General features: G+C 46.8%; 2 protein-coding genes across 8 annotated transcripts in view; one reads left to right on the forward strand and one right to left on the reverse strand.

Annotated features, from left to right (window-relative positions):
- Positions 1 to 18,197, reverse strand: part of ASTN2 (astrotactin 2) — an 881,037-nt gene that overhangs the window by 202,943 nt on the left and 659,897 nt on the right. The gene's annotated exons all lie outside the window — the stretch shown is intronic.
- On the forward strand, positions 4,546 to 16,899 carry TRIM32 (tripartite motif containing 32). 5 transcript variants are annotated; one of them, XM_077769934.1, is made up of 2 exons: positions 4,546 to 4,595; positions 13,811 to 16,899. In XM_077769934.1, the coding sequence occupies exon 2, from the start codon at positions 13,889 to 13,891 to the stop codon at positions 15,851 to 15,853; it is 1,965 nt and encodes a 654-aa protein (XP_077626060.1). In that variant the 5' UTR covers positions 4,546 to 4,595; positions 13,811 to 13,888; the 3' UTR covers positions 15,854 to 16,899. The 5 variants fall into 5 exon arrangements, with proteins under 5 accessions (XP_077626060.1, XP_077626061.1, XP_077626062.1 ...); XM_077769935.1 differs by having other exon boundaries at positions 4,562 to 4,595; positions 13,814 to 16,899; XM_077769936.1 differs by lacking the exon at positions 4,546 to 4,595 and adding an exon at positions 4,693 to 4,762.

Raw genomic sequence — 18,197 nt, forward strand, 5'->3', positions numbered from 1 at the left:
CTTCAAGAATTGAATCCTGCCATCAACTACATAAATGATCTTGGAAATGATCCTGCCCCAGTCAAACCCCAGCCCTGGCTAAGTGGACTGTAGTTTTATGAGAGTCTGTGAAGCAGAGAATCTCTGTGCTCAGATTCCTGACTCACAGAGACTATAGACTAAGAAATGTGTTGCTTTAAACCACAACGCTTTGGGGTAATTTATTTTTCAGTGATACATAAGTGATAGATATAGAGAGATACAACTTTATTATATCATTTCATGGAAACTCTAGCAATTTGAAACCTCTAGAATCAAACAAATTTGGCTAGGATATAGTAAGAGTTTTAACTCCTTCCATTTTCTCCTTCATATTCTATAAACACAAACTCCTCTTCCTCCTCAGAATTCATTGGTAATAAGGGAAGAAGGAGAGAATATTTTGTCAAGAATACAATAGATCACAGTAATACAATAATGGCAATAGTAGCTAACATTCACAGAGCACTTACTCTTTACCAGGCCGTGTTCTAAAATCTTGAGCTCTATTAAGTCATTCAACATTCACAACATTCCTATAGGTCATGACTATTATGCCCATTTTGCAGAGGTAGAAAGTAACACCTTTCCTTTGTTTTTGGGTGTGACAATGAACCAGGTTATTTTTTTTTTCGTAATTTTTATTTATTTATATCTATGCCTACTTCCAAAATTTTTTAATTTTTTCATCATGATAAATGTACTCTTAAATCCCCATCGCCCATTTCACCTGATCCCCCACCCACCTCCCTTCTGGTAACCATCAGTTTGTTCTCTGTAGCTAAGAGTCTGTTTCTTGGTTTGTCGCTCTGTCTCTCTTTCTTCATCTTTGTGTCATTTGTTTTGTTTGAAGTAAATTCTCTAAGGTTCCACAGCTTGTCAATTGCAGCAAGTTACCAAGCTTCACTTCAAATCGTCTTTTCCTCAAAATAACTTCAAGGTAGGGTTGAAGGACTGGGTTTCCAAACAGGCCTGACTCCAAAGCCCCTTTGGAGCTTGGTATGCAATGGTAGAGTTAAGAAAACTTATTTATTAAAAGCACGATAAATTAAACATTACTACAAGTCAGGGAACATCCTAAAATGTAAATGCTTAACATCTAATATTTCTCATTTTGCCCCTCAAAATCCTATGAGTTAGCTATTGCTCAGTTCTCATCTTTAGGAAAATAAAAAAGACGTTAAACCAGAAATCTTAGCAAATGGAGAAAACAGTGCTTATCTCATAGAGTGATGCTATCGGTTGAATTGTGTCTCCCAGAAAGATAGGTTGATAGCCTATGCGTCAGGATGAGACTATATTTGGAAATAAGATCATTGCAGATGTAATTAGTTAAGATCATATTGGGGTTTTAATTAGGTAAGATGGTGGTCACACTTAATCTGACTGCTGTCCTTACAAGAAGACACAGACACACCCAATGAGATGAGGAGAATGGCATGCGAAGATGGAGACACACAGAGAGAAAACAACCACAAGAAGATGGAAGCAGGTATTGGAGTTACGCTACCACAAGCCAAGGGATGCCTGTGGCCACCAGAAGCTGGAAGGAGAAAGAAGGATCCTCCCTTAGAGACTTCAGAGGAAGCATGGTCCCACTAACACCTTGATCTCAGATTTCTAGCTTCCAGAACTGTGAAAGAATAAATTTCTCTTGCTTTAAGCCACCCAGTTTGTGATACTTTGTTATGACAGCCTGAGGAAATCGATACAGGTAGTTTAAAAGTTACATGAAAAAATGATTATGTTAAAATGCTGAATAAATTGTAAAGTACTCCACAAAGAGTATTTTAGAAACGTCTTTGTGTATGAGGAATGCTAATATTGTGCCAGAGTATGCAAAGCCACAGAATTAAAATGAGTGCCTTTTCCCAGGGTATTTATTTTACTCTGAGATTTTTGTGGGAAGTGTGGTAATTAATATAACTGGTAAATAATTTAAACGTTAAAAAAAAGGAAAAGGACAGCCAAACATTTTTTTAAGAGAAGATAAAGGGTTTTTCATTGTTGTTGTTGTTTAAAGGCATGCTTGGATAATATCCTCAGACTGTCAGAGGAGTGCCACCAGCTCCTCTCTCCGATGGGGAAACATCAGTATAAAAATATGATGAGCCCCGAATTGAGACTTTGGGCTGAGAACTGTGGTTTTCAGAGTGATATCACCAGAGTTCACACTCTGTGATATCACACCCCATCTGGTCTGATAAGAGGGTCCAGGTGAGGTCTTAAGTTTGGGAAGAAACTCATGGACAGCAGCTCTCTCTCCCTGGCCTCTAACATGCGGGCTATTAGAAGTACCCCCCACGTCTCTATCCAGAAAGGTTTCTTGCCATTTTGGTGAAACAAGCCACTCGGACTCTCCAACATGGCAGAAACTCAGGACAAAGGGCAATTCCTGCTGTCCCCTGGCATTGCTGCCCAGAAGACCTCATTGGAGCGTGTCGTTGCCTTGACAAGATCATGCTCTGTGGTCAGAAATAATAGCCATAATTTGCCCCACATTCCTTGAATTCCTAAGCGTTGTCATCTCTACTTCTTTTGGTTCTTACAATCCTCAATAAAACTGAAAGATAGCTCCTGTCATAAACTGTGAGTAGTCTTTAGATGGTGGTTCAGAGCATGTCCATGGGCTAACTGGCCTCGGTTTGCACCTCAGTCCTGTCATTTCCTAGAAGGCTACGGTAGGCAAACTATTTAGTCTTGCTGAAGCTCAGATGCCTCTTTGTAAGACGGAGCTACTAATCTCTACTTGAATCATTGCAGAGGGAACTGTGATATGCGGTAGTATCTACCAAGTGTCTGGTATATTGCTGGTGTTCAAAAACTGGTCCCCTCTTACTCAGTGGACTCCCCCCACCCCCATCCCGAGTCATCCTGCAGCTAGAGTTAAGTGTAGGTCAGACAGGAAATGCAATTTGCTTAAAATCACATCTCTGAGTCCGACTCACTTACTCAGCAACTCTTATGTGCTGGGCACTGTGCTAACAGATGCAAACGTTCCTCCTCCCTTGGCGCCGAAGGGTTCTGTTTGCATCTGCTGGCTGGCTGCCAGTTTTGAGCAAAATCTGCCCCAGGGCCCTTCAGTCCCCAGCTGGGCTTCCTCTTCAGCCCACTCCGGACTCAACTTATTCCTGGTCTGTCTGGTCAAAACCCTGGGTGGCTATGGACTGCAAATATATCCTTGAGGTCTAAATAGTCCCTGAGCTCTATGCCAATCCAGGTATCCAGAGCCACCAGGCTTGTTCAAAGTATGCCATGAATATGCCAACCCAGCCTCCCTTTGCCCTGACTCTTTAAAATGCTGGGCACTGGGGCTTCTGGAATCAGCAGTCTAAAGAGTGTAAGACTCTTTTAATTATAATTAACAAAAATCACTGTTAATTAAGTGCAAACGACTATGTATTCATAATCTTGGTTAATCCTCATAACAACACTTATCTCCATTTAGAAATAAAGAAATGGGCCGAGCGGATAAACAAGATCATTAGGGTAGGTTCTTATCTAGTCTTGGGTCCCAATCTCTGCTTTATCCTTGTGAACACATGGCCTTGCTGTTTAACCATCTGGGCGTCAGTTGCTTATCCAATAGGGTGGTTATGAGAATTAAGGGACTCTGCATGGGAAGTGCTTAGCTGCAACCAGACACCCGGGTGCACAAAGGTGGTCGTTTCGTTCTTGCTTCCGTTGTGTTATCATTACGCAGGGTCACATACTTATGTGGGATTTCCAGGTCAGGCTCGGGCAGCCTCAACCCCCTCTCCCTGCTCCTACGCTGAGGTCTGCTGCACCAGCAGCTACTGGGCCTGCAACTGCCCGAAGGGGCCACAGGTGCTCAGCGGCCGTAGGCCTGGCTGGCCGGACCCTGGGTGTCCTGGAGGGCGCTTGGCTCTGCAGGGGCGGCAGCAGGTGCAGAGCGCGGGGCTCTACTTAGCTCTGCCGCTGCCTCCGCACCAAGCAAGGAAAAGACTCCTCTCCCAGGAGCACTGGGTCGGTCGCACGAACTCGACACCAGGCAGCCGCCAGTCCCAGGTAGAAACACAGAGCCCCAGAAACGAGCTCTGTAGGCGAGTCCAGGCTCTGCCCCCGCCCCCGGGGGAAGCCGTACTCCTCCCCCGGTGCCTCCTCGCATGCCCTGGCTGCACTTCCGAGACGCCCTTCTGCCAGGGGCCAGGCTCTGCCGAGGCCAGCTCCTGGACGTCATGGGTCAGCGAAGCGGGAACCGTACACACTGGAGTCACACGCCAGTTCTGGTTTAGCTGCGGACTCGCTGAGGGAACCTGGGCGGGCCGCTGTCGCCTCAGTTTCCCCGTCCGCACAAGCGGAACACAAGGCGGACGCCCGCGCTCCTAAGTCCCCGCACGTTCCCAGCTGGGAGCCAGCCTCTACTCCGCTGCTGGGCCGCGAACGCTCGGGTCCGCGTGACTACAAGCCCCAGCATGCCCTGGGGGCGGGGCGCGGTGACGGACAGACGGTTGGGCGAATTAGCGCCCGCCAAGGGGCGCGCGGCGGCGCGTGCGCAGAGGGCAGCGGGCGGGTGGGTTGGCTGCGGTGGAGGCGTCGGAACCGCGGGCGGTCAGGTAAGGGGCGGGAAGGAGGGTCTGGGACTAGCGACCGCTGCCAGCGTCGCGGGCTGTGGCTGAGCGGCGGGGCGGGGGGGCCGCGCTGGCGTACATTGNTCCGCTGGGAGGGGAGCGAGCGAGGGCCTCTCCCAGAATACCCGGTTCAGCATCTCGAGAGGTCTGAGGTAATGCGGGGGCCCCGAGGAAAGAGGGGTGCAGCATCTGGGAGATGGGAGGGTATCTGAAGGCCCTGAGGCATCTGCGGTGCAGAATTTCGGAAATAAAAAGGAATGTGGGGGCTCTGATGAGATTTGGGGTGCCGCATCTCAGGAGGTAGGAGGCAACCTAGGGTCACTAGGCATCTGAGGGGCCAAAACCTGAGATCAGAGAGAGCAGGGCCTTCGGTGGAAGCGTTTTCCAGATGGGATCTGGGGAAAATTGAGGGCGTGAGTTCTCGGGGGAGTCAGTGGGAGGCAGTGTCTCGTTTGTAAGAAGGGACCAGGCTAAGGTTTGAAGGCAGCACATGATATGGGGTGGATAAAAGAGGAAGGAACCGGGCTTGAGGCCGGCAGACTACCCGATGGAATGCAGGAGCTGGGAGCTCAGATTGACGGGGGTGGGGCAGAAGTCTGGAGTGTGCAGTTGGGGTGTTAATGCTGGGGATGCAAGGCTGAAGGCTGCAGAGATTTGGAAACAGATGAAAGGACCTATGTCAGAGGGATTTGGGGCACATGAGTGAAGAATTGGTAAGGGCTGCAATATAGAGCCCCAAAAGGCTAAATTCTCTATTTTAAGATGGTTGGGGACAGGATTTAGGGAAGGCTGAAGGACAGGATTGAAGTAATACTAACTGGGTTATAGAATGAAGGGGCTCTAAGGACCCTGAATAGGTTTTATGGATTGGCGTCTTGGGCAGCTAAAAGAATTTTCCTGAAATCTGCATGGGAGGCAATGGGAGTACTATGCCAGAGTCCCAAGGACCTGGGGGTAATGTATGAGACTGGATTTGAGTGTGTGAAGCTCTGCAGAGTTCAGGGGTTCAGCAGCTGAGTCAGAAGTCTTCAGAGATCAGGACTCCTGAAGGAGCCTGAGGACCTCCCTCCCTCCTTCGCTTGCTCCCCAAAGACCGCTGCTCACAGGGTACCCAGGGTACTGCCGCTAACTCTGACCCCAACCCGGGCCGCCAGAAGTGGTAGGATACAGTGCTTCAAGGAGGCATGAAGCAGGAAGCTGTTGAAGGTCATCTGCCCAAGTGTTCTTTCCCCTGTCCCTCCAAGCTGTGACAGCAGACAGTATGGGGGACCTCCAGGTGGAGCAGAACAAGATCTCAGGTCTTATTGTCCTTGCTGGTTACATGAATGGATTGAATTAATCCCGCATAAGGTCTACTACAGCTGCAAGAGGCAGTGTGGCTCTGTGAGTGAGGCGTTTGGGCTGGAAGAATGACAGGGAAAGGAGGGACACTGATGTGCGGGGTTCTAAAGTGCATGTATTGGCCGTCACCGTGGGGGATGGGGGCTACTGGCCTCTTGTAGGTAGACACCAAGGGCACCGTTAAAGACCCTACAGTGCACTGGAGAGCCCCCGCAACAAGGAATTACCTAGCCCCAAAGCTGGGGAACTCTGCTCAGGATGTTCTGGATTCAAATCCTGGCTCGCTCTGTCTCTCTGTCTCTCTTCCCTCCTTTGTCATCTTGAATGAATTGCTTAACCTCCCCGCGCTTGGCTCTTCCTCTGTAACATGGAATTAATCACCAGACGACATCACAGCTGACGTGAAGATTCAGTGGAGGTAAATCAGAGTGTGCCGTGCCCGGTGCACAGCAAGCAGCCAAAATTTAGTAATTTATAATTTTTGTATGTGCCTTCTCGGTTTTCCTACCCGCGCCACTAAGTAGGTCCTACCATATCCAGTTGTACACATGAGGAAACTAAGGCTTGGGAGGTGACTTGTTTAAGGTTCCCTAACCAGGAATGGCAGAGCTAGGCTCATAGTCAGGGCTCTTTCCTTGCTGGACTTTGCTTCGTCTTACTGTCTCAGCCTGTTCCCCTCGAATGAAAGAATTGTCCAGGGAGTATCGCTGAGTATCCAGTTGAACTCTAAAAGGGACAGAACTATCTCAATTAGGTAGGGAGTAGCCCTGGACTTTGTTCCTGATTTGCTCTTAGACCAGGACCAGTGGGCAGATCAGGGGAGGGTCCTGAAGTTAGACGGGATGAGGTGCTAGAGACTAAAGGGTGAGGTGTAGAGGGCATCGGCTTGGTAAACAACAGCAACAACCACAACACTTCCCAGCAGGGACTGAAGCTGAAGGCACTCACACTCTGGAAAGTAACTCCTGGTTCTAAATGAGCTCTTGGGTTTCCTTCCCCGGGGACAGAGTTGTGGCATCTGGTCTGTCAGCTCCAGGACAAGCTAGGGCATTGCTGAAGCCAGTTCAGAAACACAGTAAGACTGCATCAGAAGGCAAGAGATTTAGCTGGAATACTCCTGCATACCGCTATGGAAAGTAGGGGATGGGAATCGAACCAGCCTGGGAGTCCGAGGCTTCAAGTCCAAAATCCCTCCTCCGCTGCTAATTTACTAGCTCGTCTTGGACATTTCTTAGCGGCCTCTATTAAAAATAAGAATAGCAACCATTTACTGTTTATTATGTGCATCAACTTAGTTAATTCTCCCAGTGATCCTGCCAAAAAATGTAGATGTTATTCCATATTTTGCGGATGAGAAAACTAATAGGTTAAATGCTTTACCTAAGGCTTCGTAGCACAGCGGGATGTGAGCCCCATTCTGCCTGACTTCTAAGTTACATTATACTAGTTTTATTAGAATGGCTTCTCCAACACGTACAGCCTGTACACCTGTGTCTGGAGAGTTTGGTAGTCAGGTTTACAAAGCTCTTTAGGCAGACCGCCTGTCCCTGCACACTGATGCGCTGCCTCTGTGACAGTCCCTCCGTTTTGTCCTTTTGGTATAACAGTTTGACTTAAAAATCATTCCCAGGTGCCTTTATCAACCTCTCAGCCAAACTGCCGACAGCGGGCGGCCACCTCATCAGCTAGGGAACCGTAACGGATCTTCTGAGTTGATGTGGTTTTATAACTGGGAGTTGACACACCTGCATTTGAATCTCAGTTCTACTCCCTGCCAGCTTTGAGACCCTGTCGCTTTTCTCTGAACCTTGGTTTCCTTATTTATAAAGAGGGAATAACAAACATGTATTTCACAGTGATTATGAGAATAGGAGATAATGTATAAAAGATGCCTGACGTTCAATACATGGTAGTTTCATAAGAGCACTTATAAGAGGAAGGCATTGCTAGAAGGGAACTGAGGGTTGCTTTGCTAAATTTCAGTGACCCTAGCAGCCGCCTGCCAGGCTCCCCCAAATTGCCATCCCCTCCTCTACCTTTCCCAGGATCTGCTTCCTGATCCTTCCATCAAAAGCTCACGGTTAAGTGAACATGTATTGCATGTAGATCCTGGAAGTGGAAGAGGGGTGGGTGAGTCGAGAGGAGTTGGAAGTCCTCTGAGAAAGGACTGTTGGTTTTTCCCATCGAGAGTCTTTGTCACATTGGCAGCATTGGTACTAAGTCCAAATGTTTGTGGAGGATGCAAGGGAATCTTTCCAGCGCCTGCAGCTTGAGAAGAAGAGGACAAGTGTCTTTCCAGCAAACTCTGTTATTGATTTAGCCTATTCTTGACATACTTTAGCTGAGGTTTCCTTTTCTACAAACATTTTCTTCTGAGTTGTTCTCTACGTCTCAGACTGGTACAGCTTTGGTCGGGTCATGCTTGTGTTTCCCTATAAGCTCCTACTTGTTCAGTTTCTCTTAGCTGTTTGCAGGTACCTTAAGTGCCCTGAGTAAATAAACTACAGACCCTCTTCCACATATAAGACTAGGTCAGCGTCACGTGTGGGCCTGGCTGACTTTGTTAAAATCACTCCTGCTAGCACCTCCCAGAAAGGGACGTTGGGGGCACGGAGATGGTTGTGCACTCGATCTGCATTCCATCCAAATGCAAGAGGAATAAATACAGTTTAGAAAGGAAATGTGATAAGCCTTGCAAACCTACCCCCCCCTGCCAGAGCAGAGCAGAGTGCCAGTGGTAGGTGAACTTTTCTGTCTTGTGAAAGGAATTGCAGTTACCATTTTACATATTTTCTGGTTTTTAAGTAAGGAGCTCTGTTCATGTTTGGGTTTGTTCAAAATTACATCCCTTGTATTTTTATGGGGCTAGACTCAGTATGTGCTCAAATAGACTGGTTTAATTAATTGCCTAAAGTTCTTCAGTTCTGCTGATGGCCTAAGGACCCGGGAGCTGACACATGTGTGACCTTTAGTCATCTCCAATCTTTTGATTTGGAGCTCAGGTAAAACTCTTTAGTGAAGGCTCAGAATTTTTACTTTTGAGATTTACATATCTGATATCTTCCATACATATGTCTATTGAAAAGCACCTATTCTTTTCTCATCAGCTGGGCAGTGGCTGCCGGTGCACTATTATAAATTCGGCATAGTTAACTGTATGCTTCCCTTGGTGCAATACGAAGTGTGTTATTCACGTAATCCCATTTAATCTTTACAATAACCTTGTGAGGCAGATACTATCATAAACCCGTCTCCTTAGACCACCAACTAGAGAGGTTACTTAACTCGTCCAAGTCTCCACAGTAAGCAGTAGGGCCAGGATTGAAATCTGGAAAGCCTGATTCCTGAGCCCACTTTCTCACTCTGTATAATCCTGGTCCCCTCCAGTTCCTGTCTTTTAGTCTTAGTTCTCCCGTATGATTAACAAGTTCTTGATTTCTCTCTCCTGATCTCCGTTTACTCATCTGTTTTACTCTTTTAGATCACTGCTAATTCTAGCATTCCATATTTAGTCCCCACTAGAAGGAGCCTTCTTTTCTGGGAAAAAGAGTTGTGAATTCATGTGCCTGTCAGTTTCTAGCATGAATACCTAGTGTCCTCAATCAAAATCTTTCAAAGCTGGCCAGTCCTTTTATTAATCTTTACATGCTTTTTATATGCCATGGAAAGAAAGATGCATCATCATTTGAAAATGTACTTTATAAACAGAGTGCTTGGTTTATACTAGTACTAGTTGTTACTGTTAATACCATTGCTGATTATTACTAAAACTATGATAAATAGCAGTTTTTCATTTCATACTTGCCAGTTTCCAGACGAGGCACTTTGTATGCATTATCCTTAATTTCTCACTTTTTGTAAAGTAAGAAAACAAATGTAGTGAGGTTAAATAACTTGCCTGTTGTCCCACACCTTGAAAATGACAGTGCTCATTTGATCCCAGTTCTGTCTGACTTTGGGGTTCGTGGGTTTCTGTTTGCCTTTTTTTCCCCCTCCTGCTATCCTGGTTGTTTAAATCATGGACAGGGGAAAGCCTAGTGGTGCCAGAAGTGGCTGGAGTAGGCTAGGGTAGGGACTATAGAGTTCTCCTGAGCCTTAGGGCACCTGGACCAAACACAGATTAAGGCATAGATTCTCACCTGAAGAGCTGGCCTGGTATCAGTAGGCAACGTGCAGTATTAATCACGAGATCCGAGCAGTGATGGGACAGTGCATGGGCTAAGGTGAGCATCAAGAGTTGACAGTGGAAAGACACAACAGGAAACATGTTCCAGGTATCATGAAGGCAGACAAGATTATTGTGAAGAACGTGTTGGGGGTTCATTCTGTTTTTAGATTTTGTATCTGGCAGAAAATGGGCAGCTAATTTGGAGACTTGGGATCATTAGACAATTCCTGTCACCCATCTAGCCCTTGCAGGGATACTGAGTTTGAACTCACTTTCCATCTGGATCCCTGTCAGGATTAACAGTAATGGTTAGATGCATGCTTCTGGAAGAGGGGGAATGTATGTGCTTGTCACACAGAGCTCTATATCAGGCGAGGATCCTACCGAAGGCAGTGTTCTCAGCTCATGGAGATGGGAGACATGGTTTCGGCTTTTTCCAAGTCTGAGGCATATACCCGATGCTCTCATGATGGCAACTCCTGCTTTCCTGGAAAAGCATGCCAGCCAGCATTAGAGCAGGAATCCTTGACACTCTCTCCTGCCTCAGAGAGCCTGGTGAAGCTGCAGACAGCTGAGATATTTTGGGATATGGATGTAGGCATAGTAAATTCAGTTTTTAAAGTGGATGGCTTAGACAGGGAGGCAAGAAGCTTTTTAATTGAAGGAGGTGGTACGATATTCCAGAAAGCTGGGGAAAGAATTTGCTAGTATTTTTACAAGTTGGCAGACTTGTTTAATTAGATGATCTGCAGTGCCAGCTTTGGGAAGAACAGATGTCCCTTGCATTGTAAGGTGACATGCTCTTGATCTAAACACCAAATGTTGCCCTCAGTCTGTTGTCCCAGATGATGGAAGAAGGGACTGAAGCTATTGGTTTAGAGCTAAGGTTTGCATAGATTCTGAGTAGAGGTTTCTATCAGTAGTTCCAAACTACTGTGCCAAGACCCATGGCATTTCAGAATTCAGTATTAAGTTTCAGATATTCACTTGAGACCTTCTAGGTTCATGATATGTGATAATGTGTGATTTTATTGAGACATGGATTTGAATCATAATGGGTTGCAAGGCTGGTGTGTGAGAGTGGGTCACCCAGCTAATAAATCAATATAGCCCATGCTGTAGAAGCCAAATATCATAACACTAGTATTGTTCTTTTTTGTTTGTAGGGAAAATCCTATGCTGTAAGGCAGCAACTTCCCAGAGTATGGTCTGGAGAACACTTGTTAACAAGTGTTATATGCCAGTGTGGGGAAAGAAAAAAAGCTTGAAGTGATTCTGGGTTAAACAAAGTTAAAGGTTATCTGTACTGCAGGGTTTCACCATGTGTGAGCTTTGTGACCCTGAGCCAGTTTCTCTGAGCCTTAGTTTTTCCTCATGGTAAAACGAGATAATAAAAATAGCACCTGCTTTATAGGGGCATGAGGAGGAATAAATGAGATTAAGTATATGAAGCATCTAGTATGGTATCTAGCATATAGAAGGTACTAGATGTATACAGTGTCCCTTTCAGTAGAAGGGAGTTGGGGTTTCAGAGAAGTTGGATTGCCTTTGGATACTGTGTGTTTCTGCTACTGAGTATTTGTCAGATCGCGATGCAAAGCTAAATATGGCGGAGTTCTATGATACATTGCAGAGATGCCCTTTCTTTTGTATGCATGGAGAAAGTTGATGACATTTGCAGTCTTTTCAGCTTGCTGCATTGTCCTTAAAGCCCAGCTAACTTGCCCTCCTCTTCTCCTTGATGGCTGACCATCTGCGTATCAGGAGAGCACAGACGCGTGACTGTAGAATTTGCATTTAAGAAGGGCTGCAGTTTATCCATGTGCCTCACCTTGTTAGATCATTCATTCTAATTTGGGGTATAAATTTGACAATGATGGAGGTCTGCAGAGCACTGAGATCTCTGTTCTATTTCATGAGCATATGTGGATCAAGGTGGGTGGGAGTATTTATGGCGTGTACTTAGGAGAAGCAGGGGGTGTTCTGGGCCAAAAATAAACAGTCTTGATAAGGCACTGCTGGTTTTTAGATCACTGGGCTTGAGTCTTCAGTTACTTCCACCAGTTTCCTACTTTAATCCACTCATCTTAGTGATTGTACTTCTGGAATATTGCTCCAGTGCATCTTCTTTTCATTTCCATCACTTGGTCTCTAGTTCTGGCTCCCCATTAACCTCTGCCAACCAGTTTTCTAACAGCTTCCAAACTAGTTTCTCTGCCTTTTCACCTACTCCATTCAAGCTCTGATCGTATCAGTTCCCTGCTTCAAAACATGCATTGCTTCACTGTGCCCATCAAAATGACATCTAAAGGTCTCATTTTGGCTCTAAAGACTTCTTAGAATCATTCTCATAATCATACCAGTTACTTTAATCTACCTATATTCTCCCACAATTTTAACCTTAAGGATGAGAGAAAAGAGAACTAAAATTTATTTAAGACTTTTGTGGCACTAAGCCAAAACTTAGCATTTCTTACACTGCCTATATTATCTCATATAATCCTCTCACCGACCTTGTGAAGGCGGTATTATTTCATGGTACAAATGAGGAAACAAATGTATAGAGGCGACAGGTTCTCTTTCTAATACCCTGACGCTCTTGCTCTTCCCCTTGCTTTCTAACCTTTATTAAGACTGCCCTTTGTCTGGTACTCCTTTCTCCCATCTCTACATATCTGTGTACCCTTCCAGAGATCGATCCAATGCCATCCCCCACCCCCACCAAAAATCCTGTTTCCCTTCAAGTTAGAGTAAATGCCTCCTAGCCTCCATTCTGCCTTGGCTATTATTTGCCGGCATGTCTTGTCTCCTTTCCTAAAGTTTGAGATCTGAAGGGCAGGATTTGTATCCTGAAAACCTATTATAGTACTGCACATGGTACCTAGTCTTAGTTGGGTGGATTGGTGAGTAGATGAGAGAATAGATGCATGAAAAATACACATATTTCCTGACCTAACGTTTTACGGATCACCTTAGTTTTCTGTTTCCCCATATGCTTCCTAGGACCCCAAATGTGACATGGTAAACTCGATATAACATAATACAAAAGGCTTCATGTTTTTGTTTACATCATTTTCTTTGCTTAAAATGCCTTTATCCTTCAAGGCGTTGTTTCTTTCCAGACCTCTCACAGAAGTGTCACTGCTTCTGGGAAGCCCTTCCCAGTTCCTCTGGGAACTGTTTGTTACTCCATCCACTGTGCACCCACAGAACTTTGTGTGTAGTCTTTTCCTGTAAGTAATTTTCTGATGTTTTCCCCCTAATACAAATGGAGTTGTGGACTTCACTAATCACTAACATTAATCCAGCATGATGCTTGCCATGGGCTGTACTAAGTGTGTCGTATTCATCATGCTGCTTAACCCTTCCAGAACCCATATAAAGTAGATGCCGTTATTACTTCAATTTTATAGATGGGTGATGGAGAAACTGAGCTTTGGGAAGTTGAGGCTCCCTCCTTAAGGTCATACAGCTAAGTATCAGAGACTTCAGAACCTGAATTCTTATCTACTGTGCAGTGCTTCATCTGTTTTATTTCCCCACATATCCCCGTCACCTAACAGAGCCAACCTCAGTAAGTCTTTGTTAAATAAGTCCATGGCTGGATGAGTGATGGGAGCTGTTCTCTAAATGTTTCTTGAGTCAGTTAGCTCATATAAGCTGTGGAGTAATGGCTTCTTACTCTTATTAGCAGGCTTTGACCCCCGGAGCATGAACACCAAGCTGTTCGGTGCTGGGCTGTGTTAGCAGGCCCCTCAAAGGAATTGCGATGGCTGCAGCGGCGACAGCGTCTCACCTGAACCTGGATGCTCTCCGGGAAGTGCTGGAATGCCCCATCTGCATGGAGTCCTTCACCGAGGAGCAGCTGCGACCCAAGCTCCTGCACTGTGGCCACACCATCTGCCGCCAGTGCCTGGAGAAGCTCCTGGCCAGCAGCATCAATGGCGTGCGCTGTCCCTTTTGCAGCAAGATCACCCGCATAACCAGCCTCACCCAGCTGACGGACAACCTGACCGTGCTGAAGATCATCGACACGGCGGGGCTCAGTGAGGCCGTGGGGCTGCTCATGTGCCGGTCCTGTGGGCGGCGGCTGCCCCGGCAGTATTGCCGGAGCTGCAGCGTGGTGTTGTGTGAGCCCTGCCGGGAGGCTGACCACCAGCCCCCTGGCCACTGTACGCTGCCCGTCAAGGAGGCGGCCGAGGAGCGGCGCCACGACTTTGGAGAGAAACTGGCCCGTCTGCGGGAGCTCATGGGGGAGCTGCAGCGGCGGAAGGTGGCCTTGGAAGGGGTCTCCAAGGACCTGCAGGCGAGGTATAAAGCCGTTCTACAGGAGTACGGGCACGAGGAGCGCCGGGTCCAGGCAGAGCTGGCTCGCTCTCGGAAGTTCTTCACAGGCTCCCTGGCGGAGGTTGAGAAGTCCAACAGTCAAGTGGTGGAGGAGCAGAGCTACCTGCTTAACATCGCCGAGGTGCAGGCTGTGTCGCGCTGTGACTACTTCCTGGCCAAGATCAAGCAGGCAGATGTCGCCCTCCTGGAGGAGACCGCTGACGAGGAGGAGCCCGAGCTCACGGCCAGCTTGCCCCGGGAGCTCACCCTCCAGGACGTGGAGCTGCTTAAGGTCGGCCACGTTGGCCCCCTCCAAATCGGGCAGGCTGTTAAAAAGCCCCGGACAGTCAACATGGAAGACTCCTGGGCCATGGAAGCCGCAGCTTCTGCGGCCTCCACCTCTGTTACGTTTAGAGAGATGGACATGAGCCCCGAGGAAGTGGCCGCCAGCTCTCGAGCCTCGCCCGCGAAGCAGCGGGGTGCCGAGACAGCTGCCAACATCCAGCAGTGCCTCTTTCTCAAGAAGATGGGGGCCAAAGGCAGCACACCAGGCATGTTCAACCTCCCAGTGAGTCTCTACGTGACAGGTCAAGGCGAGGTGCTGGTTGCTGACCGAGGCAACTACCGAATACAAGTCTTTACCCGCAAAGGCTTCCTGAAGGAGATTCGCCGCAGCCCTAGTGGCATCGACAGCTTTGTGCTGAGCTTCCTTGGGGCTGATCTGCCCAACCTCACTCCTCTCTCAGTGGCCATGAACTGCCATGGGCTGATTGGTGTAACTGACAGCTACGACAACTCCCTCAAGGTGTACACCTTGGATGGCCACTGCGTGGCCTGTCACAGGAGCCAGCTGAGCAAACCCTGGGGCATCACAGCCCTTCCATCCGGCCAGTTCGTGGTAACTGATGTGGAAGGTGGAAAGCTCTGGTGTTTCACTGTTGACCGAGGGGCAGGGGTGGTCAAATACAGCTGCCTCTGTAGTGCTGTGCGGCCCAAGTTTGTCACCTGCGACGCCGAGGGCACTGTCTACTTCACGCAGGGCCTGGGCCTCAATCTGGAGAATCGGCAGCATGAGCACCACCTGGAGGGCGGCTTCTCCATTGGCTCCGTGGGCCCTGATGGGCAGCTGGGTCGCCAGATCAGCCACTTTTTCTCAGAGAATGAGGATTTCCGCTGCATTGCCGGCATGTGTGTGGATGCTCGTGGTGATCTCATTGTGGCTGACAGTAGTCGAAAGGAAATCCTCCACTTCCCTAAGGGCGGGGGCTACAGTGTCCTTATTCGAGAGGGGCTCACGTGTCCAGTGGGCATCGCCCTCACTCCTAAAGGGCAGCTGTTGGTCTTGGACTGTTGGGATCACTGCATCAAGATTTACAGCTACCATCTGAGAAGATACTCCACCCCTTAGGGGAGAAGAGAGAACAGTTTCTTCTCCCTAGCCAGCTCCCTACCCACTCCCACTCCCTACCCACCCTCATTCCTTGGATATCAGTGGTATTGTAGAGTGCACTTGGCCTATGTCTTCATTCCCGCTGGGTAGTCTTAGAATTTTAGAAGCTTTGTCGTTTAGTAGTTGTTTTTGTTTTGTCTGTTTTTGCATTATTTTCTTCCCAAATTTAGAGCTTTAACAGATGCATTGCCCCAAATAAGACATATGATATGGGGTTAGCTGAAGTTTGATTAGAATTTAGGCACCTCTGAGGCTTCAGTAGAGAGCCTCTTACCCCTGTATTTGAAATTTGCTTATACTGAATCCTTGATGATTTCCCTTTTGGCTTTGTTAATAATCCTGGTCCCATATTTCCCTCCTATTATAATGTGCTTTATCTGTGGTACTTTCTCTTCAACTCTGCATTTAGTGTGCATGCTCCTGTGGGGTCCGCCCCCCTTTCATTTCAGACATCACGGCCCTGTGGCACAATGTCTACAGTCTCTTTACCTTTGCCAGAGTGAAAGCTCTTTCATTTAGTGCCAGCAAGGGAGATACACAGTCCTTTTGGGAAGCAGTACCTCTTGGCTCTGGGGGTTTGGGGCCATCTTGGATTGGTCTGTAATTGCAGATGTGACAGAGAATGGATTGACCCTAGTTGGTTGGTATTGAAGACTTCATCCTGGAAACTGCTTGCTTTTAAAGGAGCATATAGACTGGAATTCTTTCAAAGCACAGAAAGATGGGAATAAACACAAATGCTAATATGGTCAGTAAACACTCTTGGAGAGTTCATCATTTTTCGTATTACCTCTCTCCACTGACCCGTGCTAAGAGTTTGCAGAACTGTACAACACAGGCCAGGGCCAGCAGAGTGGGGAGGTGGGCACATCGTATTTTCATTACTAAGATAAAACTGTTGGGTCTTTATTCTGTATTTTCCTCAAGTGACTGCACAGTATTGGCTTTTGAGATTTATTTCCATTCCTCTACCAAGAATTAAATAATTGATAACTGTTTCTTCATCACTGGTGTTCATGTCTTTTGATTAACTATTAAAATTTGAGAGATGGAGAGATTTAAGATTTGAGAGATGGAGAGAGACAAGTTGTGGCATGCTATTTTGCTTCCATACCTGACACTGCATTCTTTGAGAGCGTTAGGATCTACACTAGTCCAAATTCAGCCTAAGCCACCATTATGGAAAGATAATCCAAATCTTTCTCTCACCCACAGGTACACAGAATCAGCCCCCAAGGTCGGTAGAGTCACCAGCGCTCTGTTAGGAACTGAGCCTCTACCATTTGCTTTTATCCTTAAAATTACAGTTGAAAATGGAAGCAGTCTTGTCTTTAAAAAGACCAAAAGTGGACAAGGGAAACTGTGACAGGGTTTCTCAGGCTTTGTCTTTGCTAAGCAACGTATCTTACTCTTTAGATTCAGGGCTGATGGCAAGACAAAGAACTATTACCTTGCTTTCTAAAGAAACTAAACTTGCTAAGCTGGGCTACTCAAAACTGTGTTTTGTTGTTTTTGTTTGTTGTTTGGTGGTAGTTTTTTTTTTTTTTTTTTGGCCTGTGTTGTAATAGCTGTCAAAGAATAGGAAAGGAAATAATTGGTGAGATGTTGAACTAGTTTGTCATGTGCTTTTCACCTGGAGAAAGCCCCATGTTCTGACTATGAAATCACATCCAATTTCCAAAGATCGTATAATTGAGAAGAAATTGATCCAATTAAAAGTGCATCACAAATAGCTGCGTGAGTTATTAGCACCACTTTATCTGTGACAGCACCTGGTAGGAGGAGATCTGTCTTTGCTGCCAGTGGGGGGTCGCTGAGGCAGTAACAGTGGTACAGGCCTCTGGCCCAGGGTCTGCAGCACAGAAAGGTATGCCGTGGGTTGGCTTCACGTAACCGGGCTGGAAGCCCTGTAGCCGCTGATGCTTTTGAAAGGAAGTGCCATCGCTAGTGTGTCCAGCATCCCAGGCTTCCCTTTGCCAAACTACACTCACTCCGTGGTCCTCAAGTACAGCAGGCATCTGCTGGCTCGGAATGGACAGAAGTGTCATCTGAATATTTTTCTTTCTTTGATGTAAATATTTTAGGCTGTGCTTAGTACAATTTTCAATTATCTACTGTGTTAACTAAATTTCATACATAGCACGGCCCCAGGACACTGTTTTCCTCAATTACAGCCATTTTTGTGTGTGGTTTGTTTGGAGGCACTAGTGCCCTTATTCAAATAAAGTCTCACATGAAAGTCTTCTATGTAAAGTAGATCAAAGCACAGCTGCTCTAGGTGAAGCAGGTCTGTGGGCCTGGA

This window comes from Crocuta crocuta, unplaced genomic scaffold (genome assembly GCF_008692635.1).
Source record: "Crocuta crocuta isolate KB4526 unplaced genomic scaffold, BGI_CrCroc_1.0 scaffold95, whole genome shotgun sequence".
Classification (NCBI taxonomy): domain Eukaryota; kingdom Metazoa; phylum Chordata; class Mammalia; order Carnivora; family Hyaenidae; genus Crocuta; species Crocuta crocuta.